The 13,804-nt window shown below is 38.1% G+C and overlaps 1 protein-coding gene across 1 annotated transcript in view; it reads left to right on the top strand.

Moving 5' to 3' along the window:
• Positions 1-13,804, top strand: part of CTNNA3 (catenin alpha 3) — a 572,729-nt gene that overhangs the window by 466,674 nt on the left and 92,251 nt on the right. The window contains exon 13 of the mRNA XM_064513677.1: positions 718-869. Within this exon, the coding sequence (XP_064369747.1) occupies positions 718-869 (152 nt within the window). The remainder of the gene's footprint in view (positions 1-717; positions 870-13,804) is intronic.

The raw sequence follows: 13,804 nt of genomic DNA on the forward strand, positions 1-13,804 counted from the left end.
CTATTTTGTGTGTTGGAAAGAAAAGCAAGGGAAGAAAATAAAATCTTCCATAGTGAACAGTGTTCGTTCTTTGATTTTGAACTGCTGAGAAGGATTAAGGGAGATACAGTGCTACCAGATCACAAGGCAAAATGGGGATGTGGAGCACCAGAACAAAAACTCCCAGGAGATTCTGGGTCAAACTCAGGTTAATATCAAACTGACTCAGAATGAGCAATTTTTACGTGATTGAGTAAAACAAGAGAAAACTGCCTCAATAAGTCCAAATGCTTTTTAGCTTGAGGAAAAATACCCATTTTTGAATAATTTTGTCAAAGTTCAGAATGAAAACAGATTCTGAAACAGCAGGATTCTCTCTTGGGTAGTAGTTCCAGCCTTGAACCAGGAGAGCCAATCCTGATTCTGTGGGCAAGATTACTGTTGAAGTTGGTGGCAAGTTTTAACAACTACTCCTCCCAAGTCCTTCTTGGGGAAGGTTTCTTCTCCTTTGTTGTACTGTATCGCCATCCGCAGCTTAAATACACACCAAGCACTGTGTGGTAAAAATTACAAACGCGTTTCCGTGTATTTATAAGCACTTTATTATTGTAATGCTCTTTTATCTTATTAATCAAGTTTTAATCAATGTAAATGGGAATTTGCCAGAAATAAAAATGATATATTTTATCCTTTTTATGCTAACTGTATTTTGTTTGTATGTGTTTGTTTTTTTAATAGTGATTCCGGAGTTTATTAGTCAAGTAAATATTGCATTGGAGAGCTTCAGCAACAACAAAATGCATCTGTTTGATGATAATCAGTTTGTGGATATTTCTAAGAAGGTCTATGATACAATTCATAATATCAGATGCTCAGTCATGGTGATTCGGGTAAGTTTTTGATTTGTTTCAGGACAGCATAGAACTGTATATGTCAAGTATGCCCCGAAGCTCATATCCAGATTGAACTGATTTGGAGATTTTGGGTTACTTGGGATACACATGATAATAAGTCAAGGAGGCTGGAATACTGTTCTGTACAGAACAAAAGTACCGTATCAGAATGTCTCAGAAAAATGTGCTTGGTTCTTTAAAAATATGTATGTCAGGTTAATAAGGATCTTGATTTACTTCATAAATGATCAACTACAAACCCACCTGTAATTGTTCTAAAATACCTGGAATTTGGAAATACTGGAATATCTGGAATACTTGAAATACTTAATCTTATTCGGTGGAAGGTAAGGATAAAGAGTATGTTCAGGTAATCCTGTTAAACTCTTGTTGAAGTTTTGTCGGCTCCAAACTAGAACACTTGACAACCTGATTTCTATCAATATGATTGAATCCACCTACTTACAAAACGATGAATTATCTTAGTGCTTATCCAGTAGTTCGTGAAAAGGCTTCAGAAAAGCATATTTTTAAAATTTGAAACAGAACTTTGTCTGATGCAGAACTTCCCCCAAATATCTTTGATCCACAAATCCCATTTCAAATGATGCAGGATAACCACTGAGCCTTAGTATCTTTATGTTCGGTAAGCTTTTTAGGAATAAAATTAAACATTAATGAAAGTGTATATATATTTTCAAAGAAAGACTGTCTTCTGCAGTTGGGTAGAAACTGAGAAACAGATTTTTCTTTCTTTTAACTATAAACATATACTGCAGGCTAATACTGAAATTTTGGGTGAGTCTCTGTTTTGATGTGTAAGTTGAACAGTTTCAGTAGGAGTTCAAATGTGCAAAATCTTTAGAATGTCCAGCCCTTATTGCTATTGTCAGTTGTGAAATTTCTTATATACTGAAGAGAAATCCTGAAACATTGTATGGTACACTGTGCTTTCACTTCACCTGCAAGTGAAGTTAGTTTGTCTTAAATGGTTCTATCTTGGAGTGGTTGTCAATATGTGCTTTTATATGGTGGCCATTAAAAATCAGATAATGATTTACGATACCTGGAGAGTTCACTAAAGCCTGGCCTGCTTGTCTTGTTCAGCACCTAAGTAAGCAAGGTTCAACTAATACTGTCCAGTTTCATTGCAATTGCCTGAAAGAGTTGAAACACTTCTGCTGATTTGCAGTCCTGCAGCATTTTTTCCTTTTCTTTATTTCTATCTGATTTAGGAGTTTTCCTAATCCTATTTGAATTACATTCAACTTCTACCATATGTATTCAAGGAGTCTTTATATGTCTGCTTGCCTTCTGTTTGAGCCTGTCACATATGACTAGTTGTCTGCTGTTAGAGCCTCTCCCAAATGCTTTCTTTTCTTGCCATCCAGTCCTGGTGAGATTCCATTTACAGACCCCACAAAATGTGATGTGCCTACAGTCTGGATGAAAGCTTTATCTCCATTTGCTGCCCCCCAAACTGTATACCTGTTGAAAGATGTCCAAGTTGGAGACATTTCTGTTCAAAAAGGCCTTTTTGGTGATGCATTTTAACAACCATATACTTTAAAGGAGGTAAATTCTCTGGTAATCAGGAAACTGTAAAACTTGTTTCTGTACGTCTCAGGAAAAACAGTTTTCTTGAGCAGATGCTTTCCAGGATAAAACAGGAAAAGTCAGTATCTGGTGGGAAAATCATGTTTACCTGATGAGACCCACTGCCAGTGCTGTATATTGCATTAATACAGGAGGTTTCAACGCTACTCTGTTCTCTGCAGGGGAGCAGTCAGTTTCAGGAACAGTAAATCAGAGCAGATTCAATTGGCTACAGTTTGCTTCCTTCTCATTTTCAGCATTCTGATGGGTGATCTCAGCTACTCCATATGGTTAGACTGTGAATGCAGATGTTATTTGGCTTCAGTGTTACCTGCTGGGAATGGAAGTAATTCTTAGATGAACTGTTATGCCTCAGACACAAGAAAAAGAGTGTCAGGCCTTTTATTTGCAAGCTGGACAGGCTACCAGTGGCTGGTTCCCCAGATAGGAAAGTCATTTTCTTTTCCTCTAGTGAATTCCAAGGGTCCTACTCGGGGAAAGCCAAGTGCCAGCGTAGGTAAGTGGCTTTGATACGAGGATCTTTGTCAATTAGAAGTTTCTGGACTCCGCCCCTCCTTCTTATTTGTTAAAGCAGAGCTGTGCTTATCCCAGTATCAAGATGCCCCTCTTCACAGGGTTGTACTGGTTGCTTCTGTTCCTCCGCTTCATAGAAGATTCTTATCCATAGTAGGAGAAGTTCATGTGAGATGGATTTATCTGGCAAAACACACCGTATTGAGGCTGATACTCTGTTAGGTCTTTCTGATATGTTCCCATTTCAGCGAACATTGGCTAAGAGTCTTGGTTGGGACATCTGACCCTTTCATAGATTAGTTAATTTTAAAGAACATTACAAAGTTGTTTCTACCTGTTCCTCAGTGAGATCTGAATCTTCCATATGTCCGGCCCTCTTGAGATCGAAGCCCAGATGATCTGATCATGACTGAACCTTCATTTTTATCAAAATTTCCCTTTTTTGGTAAATACCCTGGAATGTATACTGAGGAATATAACAAAGCTGCGGTCAGTCTCTGTGAAGATGCTGACACTTCTCTGCAGGAAACTGAGTATATATTCTTATAGCTGTCTGTGATATGCATAAGTAAATGGACAGTCACTCAAAACAAAAAGGAGAGGTTGCGTCCCTTGTATTTCTTTGTGAAGTGTGAGGGGAAGATACTGTGATCTGAAGAGACTGAACAAACATGTAGTGCGGAGTAAGTGCACTGTGTAAGTGTACTGTATAAGTGCATAGTACGTCTATCAGTAGGTAAGTCACTGCATGACACTTAAACGGTCAATATTAATATGAAGATTCCTATCTGCGGCATCTACTTCTCCTTTGCCAGTGCAATCTGACAAGGTTAGGAAAAAACAAGTATCAGAAGTTAATTTGTGGCTGTGCCTGAAGCTGTGGATACCAAAGAGCAGATACACCTCCTTCTGAGAAGTCAAGAAGGTATGACCAATAGCCTGCCTCCACCTATACTGAAATTCCCGTTATCCTGAACAACGTATGCATTTGCCTTAGAAATTAACGTGGCTTGAAGTATATTCAGCTGTATTTGAATGTACATCAGCAGTCCAGCAATCGCAGAGTCCTGACAGTAGATCAAGAGATCCAAAAAAGTTTAATTTGTTAAAAAGGACATGTGCAGCTTTCTGCTTAATGAATACCATTATTCAGAGACTGACATGAGAGGGGTTTTTTTGATGTTTGGTGAAATGATAGTAAGCTACTCCATCATCCCCTAGAGATACTGACTGTCAGCACAGAGAGAGAGCTGAGAAAACCCTGGCATTCATTTTTCAAGCAAGGATGTTTTTGCATTCCTAATTAGATACATTCCAGACATTGCCAGTTTCATTTCAGTTTGCCTATGAAGCTTAACAAATCTGATGGTTGTTCAGACGTATGATGTCACCACAGCAGCCCAGACAAGGAAATAAAAGCATTCTATGGTCAGCTATAGGAGCTTACATATATAGTTCCAAAGAACAATGTGCTGCTGATTACAGGGGATTTCAAGACTGAATCAAGGAAAGAAATTGTTGGTCAAAATGTAATTGAGAAATGAGAAATGAATGAGGACACTGATACACGGGAGGATTTTCCAACATCAAAATAAAAGCAGAAGCTCTCCAGATCAGTTCCTCACGAAGCATTTCAAACATGTAATTATACAAAGAATGTTTTTAAAAATATTCTAACTGCCAAATATTATTAATGCAAATTATCAGAAATGTCTTTCAAAGTTCAAGTTTTTCCATAGATATGTATAACATTCATTCCAGTTTTACAGGTATAATGTGAATAGCACTTTATAGAGAAGCTATTTACTGGTCAATGTGCTGCATTGATGAACGGTAATGAAAATGTCCCTGGAGCTGCAGGGTGCCTCCCTTAAGATGCCTTCCATTGTTACACTTGCAAGGATTCATTCATCCAGTGGTAGCTGTTTGTTTGAAGTCATCAGATGATCCAGAGGACATAGCTGCACATGTTTCTTAGAGTTCACATTCCTGATTCCTTCTTGTGACTCTTTCAGCATCTAATTTTAGTTAAATTGTAGGGGCTTTGAGAGCTTGATTTTGCACAGGAACATTTGGGGCATTATTTGGATAATAATCAAACTGTGGCTGTTACGAAAATACATTGGAGTAGGTATTGGAATTTAAGACAGGAGTTTTGCCATGTGGAATATATGGAAAAGTCAAAGAAAACAGGCTGACAATTTTTGAAACGTTAATAATTAAAGGCAGGGTAATGTTAAGACGTGCTAGAACTTTTTAAAAATGGTGCTTCTGTTTGAAAGTGCAGTTTGCTGAAGAGTGTGAGACAGCTGGGTTGAAGCAGCAGCTAATAATATTCCATTAGGACATTAAACACAGTGGAGAGTGGTAGTGACTTCAAATGAATAATAACTACCAATTGTTGAAGCAGTAATAAAGTCATCCTAACAGAAACACCAAGAAAAGGGGAAAAGAATTCAAGTCTAGGTTTCATGGAATTCTTTGTTTTTATTGGAGGGGTAAACAGGTGAGCTGCTATGAGTTTTCCAAAGAAGAAGAGGGCAAAATGCTCATATGCTGTGTTCAGACTGTGTTTAGTAATCTGTGTTCATGGAAGCAGTGAATGAGGAACCTGCATTCCTTGATTTTATGAGAGGTGGAAATTTTTTTTTCAAGATTGCTGTTATTGTATGATACGATATTTCCTTTGTTTTGACACATTTCTTAAAAATCCTTTCTATTGGATGTGTATTCCGTGTGTTACTTCTTTCAGAATTTGGCATGGAGATTACTCATGCCCTTTTGAGTTTACTGTGTTAGGTCTTGGAGTATTTATTTCTTTTGGAAGTTGTGCCTTTATTTCCATGTGTTTATTTCCATTAAGCAGGCTGTCTTTGTGCCACATTCTAGACCATGTTTCTTTTTCCTCCGAGAAGCGAGGCAAAGCATTCATTTTGCTTTTTTTAATCATACCTAGTTTCTTTTGTTTCATCTTGGTCCTCACTACATCCCCATTTCATTCCTTACCATCTTTTTATTCCTTTAGCTAATCAGTATTTTACAGTGGGTTTTAGTATCCTCTGCAAAATCTAATTCAGTTTAGCTACACTTCCAGTTCCCTACAGCATAGCTGATGATCCTGTGTAGTCTTTTTTTCAATGTTTTGGCTTACTCAAAATACCCTTAAGATGAGCTCCCTTTTTCTCCTTCCTCTTGTTAACAAATTGTGGGTAGTTTTTCACTTCTATTTTAAAGAAATGAAGAGTTCATCCATACTGAGTTTGTTAGCTCTTCAGTCCACCTGATTTCTCTCAGTGAGAGACATCACAGCAGATTTCTTTTTCTTGTATCCAGCCGAGTTACAGGAACTTTCAGGGCATGGACTTCTCAGGAAGGCAGCAAGTCGTGAAAGCCTTGCTATTCTGCTGTTTCTCTTTCAGCCATTAATAGGTGTCTATTTTAAATTGTACCTTTGCTTTTATTAATAACGGAGTTAACCTACATACGGCAATCTAACTGGTTTTACTTCCATAGCAAGGATGAGTTGGATCCTGTCAGCTGCAGGCAATGGCACGTATGAATTGAACCTCTATTTGAAAGCTAGAGAAAACAAAACAAAGCAGAGAAGCTATTAAGAACAAGACATTTACTGCAGTCTTGCATTCGTTTGCTTTTCCAAGAGAGCCCTGGGACCTCATAGGGAGAAAAGACAAAGAAGAGTTGTTGTTGTCTCAAAAAACTTCATTATTTGTCTAGAATCTACAGATGATGTTAACCCATTGCAAATATGTCTCAGGTAGTTTGTTAAACAAATGTGTTTTCCTCGCTTTTATATCCTACACGAAATGTAGAGGAGGAATTTCTGCAGCAGTACTTAGCAACGTAGTTGGACCTGTAACTCAGGTAACCTTCTTGCCATTTCTGACCTAAGGTCAGAGCTGACCTGTCCTTCCCTCAACTCCTTGTCAACTCCCCTGGCTGAAAGCTCAGAAGAAGTGCCTGTTTTTTGTTGATGACTGTTTTAATACAGAGACTTCAATCTAGCAAAGAGGGCTTCCTCAGCATTATTTAACTTCTCTTCTAAGGCTTGATCGATCTGTTGAGCTTGCCAGGGGGATTATTCTGATTAGTGAAAGACAATATTTGTGGATATGTTTGAAGTCAGGGCCATTCCCCTCTCACATACAATTATGTGCAATCATGAAAGTGAACGCTCACAGTTACAGCCTGTCCACTGCGCTTTTCAGCACATTGGTTAAATGCAGAGAAGAGGACTCCATGAGTCCTGAAGAGATCTCCATGCGATCTGAAGTTTCAGATGCAGCTGTGTGGCCCCATCCCCAAACTTCATTCTCTCTTATCTACCTTGTGCACTTTCTAAATATGCAACCAGGCAGTTTCACAGACTCGCAGAATCTGTATAAATGACCACCAACATTGCACTACTTTGTTTTGGGACTGGTTGCCAGAGTTTGAGCAACCGTTAGTAACACATCTACTTTGAGCATATTCAAAACGTAACTAGGTCTTCCATAAATTACAAGCCATTGAGCTCTTATCATCATCACCATCTCCAGTGCTGATACAGACTTTTACAAATTGATTTTTCAATATCTGCTTAAAATAGTGTTTGAGTTCCACTGCCCCGGAGTTCAGGTTAGAAGTATGTAGTGCAGAATTGACAATGTATTCACCTAAGAAAAGAAAAGGCTACTCACCTTTTCCATGCCTGTGTGTTTCATAAATTAATCTTGAATCCTTTCCTTATGTACTGGGAAGGAACTGAGGCAGAATTGTGACAGTTAAACTTTCTGTGCTCTTGGAGGGAGTCTAAATATGAAGCATATGCATTATTGCAAAAGGTGGTACTCTGGAAAGCCGTCTAATTACAGTGCACTGTAAATGCACATGCCAAGAGGGAATGAGACATGCATAGCACATTAAAAAAAAAAAAAAAAGAGAGAGAGAGAAAGGAAATAGGGACTACTGTTTTAAAACAATAAATCAGTATGTTTCACAAATCAAAATAGCAAGCTCTTACTCCAGTTTGCAGAAAAAAAACCTCACGTACCCAGTATAAGAATAGCATGAGAGAAAACAGATATTGATAGCAACAACTGCAGAGTTACATCTGAATGTTTTATGTCCTCTTCTGTGTTTTTGGGAGTGTGTGCAACCAACACATTACAACATCAGGGTGTACTTCAGAATCATTAGACTAAGTCATGGAAAACTTGTTAAGTCATTTGGTAGTGTGGATTGCAGAATTGTTACAGTGCAGAATGCAGAAAAAAATGCAGTTGCTGTGATGCAAGATTTTCTGCTGCCCTGCTCATTCTAGCTTTAGAGGTGTCCTGTGAGGGGGAATGAATTGTGGCCTTGTTTGCTTTTCTAGCTTATACACGTGCAGTCTGAGAAGTTCTTTTCTGAAAGTCTTCCCTTCTCCTGCTGTATGACTTTTTTTAGTCCACACTCCTCTCCCCTAGACGACAGGATGGATGCATAACTAGTAGTTTATGAAATAAGTGTACTAGGTGATCAACTTACAGGGTAAATGGTTTTTATTTGTAGTTTAACACTGTTTTTAGCTTTTGTTGGTCCTGTTCATCCTAACCAGAAAAGACTTAATAATTAGGGATTCAGCAGTTCCAGCACTTTGAGAGTTCCTATCTCATATGTCTGGGATTTCCAACTAATCTTACAGAAAGAGCCTCTGAGAGCTGAATTTAATTTTCTGTTGTGTATGGTTGCGTGTTTGTTTTTTAAACCTCAGGACTTGCTTTTCATATTACAAAAGCAAAAAAAGACACATTTTCTCTCCTTTTCCAATCAGTTTGGTGTTGTTTAAATTCTGAATTATACTCTTGGTCTGGTTTGTGTTTAGCCTGCTCAACTATTGCCTGTTCATCTAAAAGCAAAATATATTGAATTATGTTTGCTGTCAGCATTTTGTCCACTGAGTTTCACAGAAAATGGAGTAATATTTAGTTGCCAAATTGTTCTGTAATGTACAGTGAACTGAGTAAGGCAAATAAAGTGGTAATTGCCAGATAAACTTAAGGTTGGACAGACACCTGTTCCTTTTGCAGGTTTATCCCCTGAGTCACATAAAAAGCGTTACTGGGAAATGTTACGTTTGTGCTGCAGAAACCAAGTAAGAGTTGACTTAAAAATGTTTAGTGCCACGATCAGATAGGCACACTTGCAAGTAAAAGCCTCTGGCACTTCGTTCTCCCTGACATATAATTTGGCTCCTTGGCATCTCAAGTCGGGATCACCAGCAGGTGTTGGAGATGCCATTATGGGGAAAACCATCTCCAAAGAGCAGTCCTGCACGTGTTCAATTTCATACCTTAATTTGTCTTCATACGTGTTTTCTCAAAATGACTGTATTCGTGCCCCACAGTATACCTGGGGAGTCATCTCATCTTGTAGAAATACTTGTTTATATTTACATCTGTATTAGGATCATTAACGCAGTCATTATTATGACTCAGCCTTGCGGCTGTCTTATCAAATAATCCATACCACCACAATTTGCATACATTACAATTTAACTTGCTATCATGTTTTTGAATGCTAATCTCTATTTAGTACCAGGTCAGTTTGTGTTCACAAATAAATGAAGTTGTTTACTGTTTTCTGGCAAACAAATACATATATCATTTTGCATGTATTTCATTTTTATGTACTGTATAGCAAACTCTGAAGAGTCTGATTTCCTGCCAATTTCAATAGTTTAAGACCTTTACTATAGCCAACAAATCAGGTGACCATTCTGATTCTCTGTGTAATGGTATACTTATTTTTGTTACTGAGTAGATCGAGCAAAAAGATGCTTAGCAATGGTTTCCTGAAAGTCACATCTTGCCTTCTTCCTGGACATAGGGGCAAATTGCTACCCTGAACAATGTCTGTAGTGTACGGAAATGTTACACTTGCCATAATGAGTATCTGTTCTGAACAGTTGAGGTACTTTCACAAAATTGTTAAGACTTTGCTTTTTAGTAGAAACATAGATTAAATTATTGATTTTAAAAAAGAAAAGGTGGTGTGTTCTCATACCAGGTAGGAGGAGGGAGGCAGGAGAGCAAAAAGCTGATGCTTACCCTTTTTATCTCAGACATCAGAATGGAAGCCAAAGCACAGACACATTGTTATTTCACCCAGAGAGGGTGGCGCTTCTCCTCCCACATCTTCAGGTCCCCTTTCCTTAGACGATTGAGTGAGAGTCAGCAGGGTAGTTAGAGAAGGACAGATATTTTTGGACAAGAAAGAACAGAAACTATCTGGCTTTTGTACTTCTACACTACTGCCCCTTCAAACTACAGAGTTTTGACCTTGTGGCTCATCGTACATCCTTCCCACCGCTGCCTGAGTGCATCTGTGCTGCAGCCATTTGCACGGTTTTGCTGTCTCCTGCTTTCACAAACGGAGAGGAATGATACTCTTGTTTGTGCTGCAATAGGAATTAAGAGTTGTATTTAGGTTCCCCTTATTTCATTCACTCACAAGGAAAAATTACACCCATCTATTTGGTTTTTGGTACTTTGAAAATTAGAATATAATATTCATTGTAAAAATGTCAGAAAATAATTTAAGCTCAATTTCAGTTTGAAAAAGGGAAAAAATCTTGAGTGGGAATAATGTTCACCTTCAGTCTTTTTCATCCTGGACACACTCTCTTTCTCATTCTTTTTTGCTGAGAGCTTTCTGGTTTTAGATTCTGTGTTCTCTTTTACATAGAAGATGAACAGTGAGCTAGGAAAGCAAACTCCTTCCCCCCTATTCTGCCAAACGTCCAACCCCCAAATATTCCTGCTTCTTTATAACAGTTGCCAATTTCTCTGTCTTATAAATGAGGGAGTTAGATTTTTTTTGTCTTGGGTTTTTTTTTTTTTTTTTTGGCTTGAGCTGCTGGCCTGAGATGTTGGTGACGTACTACGTTATTTCTATAGAGAGTAGGTCATCCTATAGTGTAGGAGTTTGAAAAGCAGATGCTGCCTTCTGAGCAAGAATACATAGAATTTTCTTACTGTTTTATGTATACGTTGTCTTCATTCTTCTCTCAGGAATGGGCTCTTTTTCTAAATGGATGCATTAGTGTGTGAGAAAGCATTTGATGCTATCAGGGTATGTCTTGCCAGCATTATCCATACAGGTCTGATTGTGAAGATTTTCTTTCCTCTCAAAAGCAGTAGCTCACAAGCAGTGTTGCTTGGTTTTAGTCTGTCAGTCTGTCGTTATTGTCTTGGTCCCTGCTGAGGTCAGAAAGAAGTATCTTCCGCCTCGGAATCCAAAACTATAGTCCGTGGACTTTTTCCTCAGATTTTAGGAAATGGTCATGGAGTCAATGGTCAAAGGAATGTCTGGCCTTGACGGAGTCTCACTGAGACTCATCGCCAACATTTGCTTTTTCTGTTGCTGTCACATCCCCATCCTTACCTTTTCCTTACCCCGTCTGTTCTTTCTGTCTTCATTCTCCTTAAGAGTCTTTCGTCTGTTCTCCTTCCCAGTCCCTTCATTTGCCCTCATTCTTTGATCTCATGCCCACTGATGCAGTCCTTTCCCTTTCTTGTACTCACTGTCACTCCAGAGCTGTGCCCTATACAGTCTAAGCATCCTTTATTGTGCCTTTGCTATAAGAAAAGTGTTCCACGCATACTTCTTCAGCTGTTGTCTTCCTTTCCTCATTAGTTGTGTACTTTTCCAAAATTGCTAGATGATTCCAGTGCAACTTCTAACTCTTCCATTGCGCTGAAACTTCTCAAAGCTTGGGTTGCTTCCTGTCTGTGCTCAGCCCCAGTCATCCCCATCGTCTGCGTTGAACCAGCCATTTCCAGCACAGCAGAACAGGTAATTTTTGATAGGTAAGTGATGTCCATCCTTGGCTTCTGTGACTCTTTTCTGTCATGAATTAATCTTGGGCATCTGTGGTTTAGCTGTCCTTGGGAAGATCTTAATCATCCCCTCTTCCATCTTCCTCTGGCAATTCCATAGGTAATCTGTGCTTTACTGCTGGATAATTTCACAAGCAAATTCATATTTAATAACAGTCTCTCTGGCAGTATTTAACAGAACTCACCTTGCACTTGTTTAATATTATCTCTAAATATTCCCAAAGCTACCGAATCTTCTTTTGAGTTTTCCCTCTTTTAAACGTTCTTTTCTCAAGTGTATTATAAACTTCACAGCAATAGCTAAATCACAGTTGTGTTAGGACCAATGCTTATCATACTGGGTAGCACTGGTTCGTTATATTGCCTCCACCTGAGTTCATCTGCCATTCATCTATTGTTTCCTGTCATTTAGTTAGATTTCTGCATCGCTTTTCTTTGAGATAAGAGCTGGCAACTTCCTCTGTGTTTATATAGCACCTAACTGAATAGTGTCTGGTTCAAGATTAAAACTTTCTAAAAACTATTGCAGTAAAACGTTTGCTCAGAACAGACATTTTTATTCTGTATGATGACTGAAGAACTGCATGTTTCCATTATGTTTTGGTGTCTCATTTTGTTACTGGTGAAACGTTCTGATTCTCTGGAGTAAGGGTGAGTGTCTTTTGTATATTTTTGGGCCCCTCAGAGAGCCTATATTTACACTGTATGATGAACAATAATTTCGTTTGACAAGCTGCTTACATAAAGTTGCCACTAAGAATAACACAGGTCTACTGCAAACAAATCAGTGAGCAAATTCAATTTTTATTCAGATTAGCACGTGCTGTTTCTGTTGTGATGGGATGGCTGTCACTTAAGCCTTTCATAAATACTGTTGTCTTATGTAAGTAAGGTTAATCAGCTTATTCTAGATACAGCTGACATTATTGTGTGGTTTTTTTCCCTCTTATATAGTATTGTTTAAATAGTAATGGAGAATTGATACAGTCACACTGGGGCAAAATTGAGGGACACAGCAATATAGTGTGGTGAATCTTTATCATATTTGTAAAAGCATGATTAGCCAATTGCTAAATTGTTTACAAATACTGGACTATGAAAGAACACTTTCTTCATTACTGTGTTTATTCATGATTGGTTAGAGTCAGCACTTGACTGTATGACCCTTCTTTTTTTCTTTTTGCAGTCAAAAAAAGTTACTTTCTCAAATCTACTGCAAGTTTCAAGTTTGTAAAGTGTCAGCTAATGAGAAATGTTGGCTTATTAAAAAAAAAATTTTTTATATGGACAGAAGTTGTATGGACAAAGAATTATATCTGATACGATGATACAGGGACCAGTGGTGAAAGTGTCAGCTGCATACTGTATCTGTTACAATATAAATTTGGAATTGGCAATTCTGGCATAACTGCATTGTACTCTGCCCAAGCTACACAGCCTTAGGCATCATGCAAGGCTGTGAATTTAAGTGCTTTTCAGCAGCAGATTGCTGCGTGGCTTACCATCAAAGCTTTTATTGCTGAGGTTCCTGGATCAGACAGCAAAGCCAATCTGCTTTGTACTGAATGGCATGGCATGAACAGTTTTGATGTGCATGCTACTTTAAACTTCAATACTTGCTTGTTTAGGGATTAAATTATATTGCAAGTATGTTGAATATGTTTATGTATTTAATTATTCATTGCTTCTCTCTTTCAAGAACATAGAACTGCTCTAGTTTAGTAACTCATTGGAAACTAGTACAATTGCAGTGTATTTTCTGGAACATTAAAATCTTTGCTGAAGACTTATGACAAGGAAAAGCAATGTGTATTCCTTCCTTGCCATTTGGTGCTTACTGCCTAATATAAGTTATATTCCCAGAGAAATGGAATGAATATTATTCTCTTAAAAGCAAAGGACTGAATTTCTGAAACTAAGACT

Source organism: Dromaius novaehollandiae, chromosome 6 (genome assembly GCF_036370855.1).
Source record: "Dromaius novaehollandiae isolate bDroNov1 chromosome 6, bDroNov1.hap1, whole genome shotgun sequence".
Taxonomy (NCBI): domain Eukaryota; kingdom Metazoa; phylum Chordata; class Aves; order Casuariiformes; family Dromaiidae; genus Dromaius; species Dromaius novaehollandiae.